The 2,494-nt window shown below is 31.6% G+C and overlaps 1 protein-coding gene across 1 annotated transcript; it reads left to right on the top strand.

Annotated features, from left to right (window-relative positions):
* Positions 1–294: 294 nt before the first annotated feature.
* On the top strand, positions 295–696 carry LOC149527796 (uncharacterized). Its single transcript, XM_089782720.1, has one exon. It carries the CDS (start codon positions 295–297, stop codon positions 694–696), a length of 402 nt encoding a protein of 133 aa, XP_089638846.1.
* Positions 697–2,494: the final 1,798 nt, after the last annotated feature.

The raw sequence follows: 2,494 nt of genomic DNA, 5'->3' as shown, positions 1-2,494 counted from the left end.
TATCTTTGCGACACGTGCACTTGTGTGAGTAAAAAAATCAATAACAAGTTTTTGGCGTTGTTGCCGAGGAATTGATGTTTAATTCTTTCTTGTTAATATTAATACCACGCATTCTTAATTTTAATCTAGACTTTTCTTTTCTTGAATTTTCTTTTTAAAATTTTTCATGTACTTTTCGTCATTGTATGCAAAAGAGCTTAAAATTTGAAAATTGTTTCTTTTGATCCAGAAATCAAAAAAACATTTCATAGACTTCGGAAGAACAATAAAAAAGTTTTTGCTCCAAGTAAAACAATGACAGATCAACAAGAAGAAGAGACCAAGCCTTTGAGGGATTATGCAATCCCACAAGTACAAAATCTCCACTCTAGTATCCGAAGACCTCCTATTCCAGCCAACAATTTTGAAATTAAACCATCAATTATTCAAATGATTCAGATTACTATTCAGTTTGGGGGTTTGCCTAATGAATATCCGAATGCTCATATTATAAATTTACTAGAAATCTGTGATACATTTAAAGCTAATGGTGTTACTGATGATGTCATAAGATTGAGGCTTTTTCCTTTTTCATTGAGAGATAAAGCAAAGAGTTGGTTAAATTTGCCTCTTATTGGTTCCATTAGTACTTGGGATGATTTGGCTCAAAAAGTTTTAGAAAAATTCTTCCCACCTGCAAAGTTAGCAAAGATGTAGAATGATATCACTTCTTTCATGTAATTTGATTCTAAATCACTATATGAGGCTCGGGAGAGGTATAAGGATTTGATGAGAAGATGTCCTCACTATGGATTACCTAAGTGGCTGCAAATTCAGACTTTTTATAATGATTTGTTGGGACTTTTTAGAACTACCATTGATGCTACCATTAGAGGTGCACTAATGAGTAAATCCATTGATGATGCTTATGATTTATTTGAAGAGATAGCTTCTAATAATTATTAATGGCCTTCTGAAATATTGGGAACAAGAAAACTGCTGGAATTCATGAATTAGATGTGATAAACATTGTTTCTATGTGATAAACATTGTTTCTACACAATTGGCCTTTCTCGCAAAGAAAATAGATAAATTGAGTGTTAATGCTATTCAGAACTCTTTTATGACATGTGAATTTTGTGAGGAAGGACATTCCAATGACAATTATCTCGTCTACTCTAAGTCTTGTCAATTTGTTGGAAATAGGCAACAGAACAATCCTTATTCCAACACTTATAATCCTAGTTGGAGGAATCCTAATTTTTTATGGAATAAAAACCAAAGGTCTTCATCAGCAGCTAAGTTAAACTTTCCCCCCGAATTTCCATCTAGAGCCCCTGTGTTAGAGAAAAAATCTTCAATGAAGGATATGTTCATGCAATTCATGACAAAGACTGATGCATTCATAACAAAGACTAATGCATTTATGATAAGGACTGATGCCTCCATTCAAAATCAAGTAGATTCAACTAGAAATCTTAAGACACAAATGGGTCAACTTTCCAATGCTTTAAATGCTAGACCTCATGGTACCTTACTAAGTGATACTAAACCCAATCCAAGAAGAAAAGGTAAGGAACATTGTAAGGAAATCCATTTTCACAATGGAAAAGAAGTAAGCAAAGAGGTAAGTAGTAAGGATTCAAATTCAAAAATTTCAATTCAATCTGATGAAAAAGAAATTGAAAAAGATACTGAAAAAGAAATTGTGGTTGAAAAATCTGCTGAAAATTCAAAAGAAAAATCACAATTTGCTCCCACACCCCCACCACCTTTCCCTCAAAGATTTCAAAAAGAAAAACTTGACAAACAATTCCAAAAATTTATTGATGCGTTTAAAAAATTACATATTAATATTCCTTTTGCTAAAGCTTTGGAACAAATGCCAGGATATATTAAATTTTTGAAAGACATCCTGTCTAAAATGAGGAAATTGGGTGAGTTTGAAATTGTTGCACTTATTGAAAAGTGCAGTGCCATTATTTAGAATAAGCTTCCACCAAAGCTTAAAAATCTAGGTAGTTTTACTATTCAATGTACTATTGGTGCTCTTTGTTTTGTTAAAGCTTTATGTGATTTGGGTGTAAGTATAAATTTGATGCCATTATCTATTTATAAAATATTGGGTTTAGAAGAGATTAAACCAACTTCTGTGATGTTACAACTGGCTGATCGATCCATCACCTATCCTTATGGTATTGTGGAAGATGTTTTGATAAAAGTTGGTAAGTTTATTTTTTCAGTAGATTTTTTTATTCTTGATATGGAAGAAGATTGTAAAATACCGATCATTCTTAAGAGACCATTCTTAAGAATTGTTTGAACTTTAATTGATGTAGAAAAAGGTGAGCTTATTTTAAAGGTTGAAGATCAACAGGTAACATTTAGTAATTTTCAAGCTTTAAAATTTTCAATGAACATGATGAATGTTTTTCAATTAATGTGGTGGATGACATAACGAATACTGTGTTTATTGAAAATCATTAATATCCACTGGAAACTTCTTTGAATTCTT

This window comes from Theobroma umbraticum, unplaced genomic scaffold, assembly GCF_002168275.2.
Source record: "Theobroma umbraticum cultivar Fairchild unplaced genomic scaffold, ASM216827v3 scaffold_30.0, whole genome shotgun sequence".
Lineage (NCBI taxonomy): Eukaryota > Viridiplantae > Streptophyta > Magnoliopsida > Malvales > Malvaceae > Theobroma > Theobroma umbraticum.
Note: the sequence above shows the minus strand (reverse complement) of the source record. Positions and strands in the feature narration are given on the sequence as shown.

Coding starts and splice junctions, on each gene's coding strand:
- LOC149527796 (XM_089782720.1), top strand. CDS start 295: ATGACAGATCAACAAGAAGAAGAGACCAAGCCTTTGAGGGATTATGCA.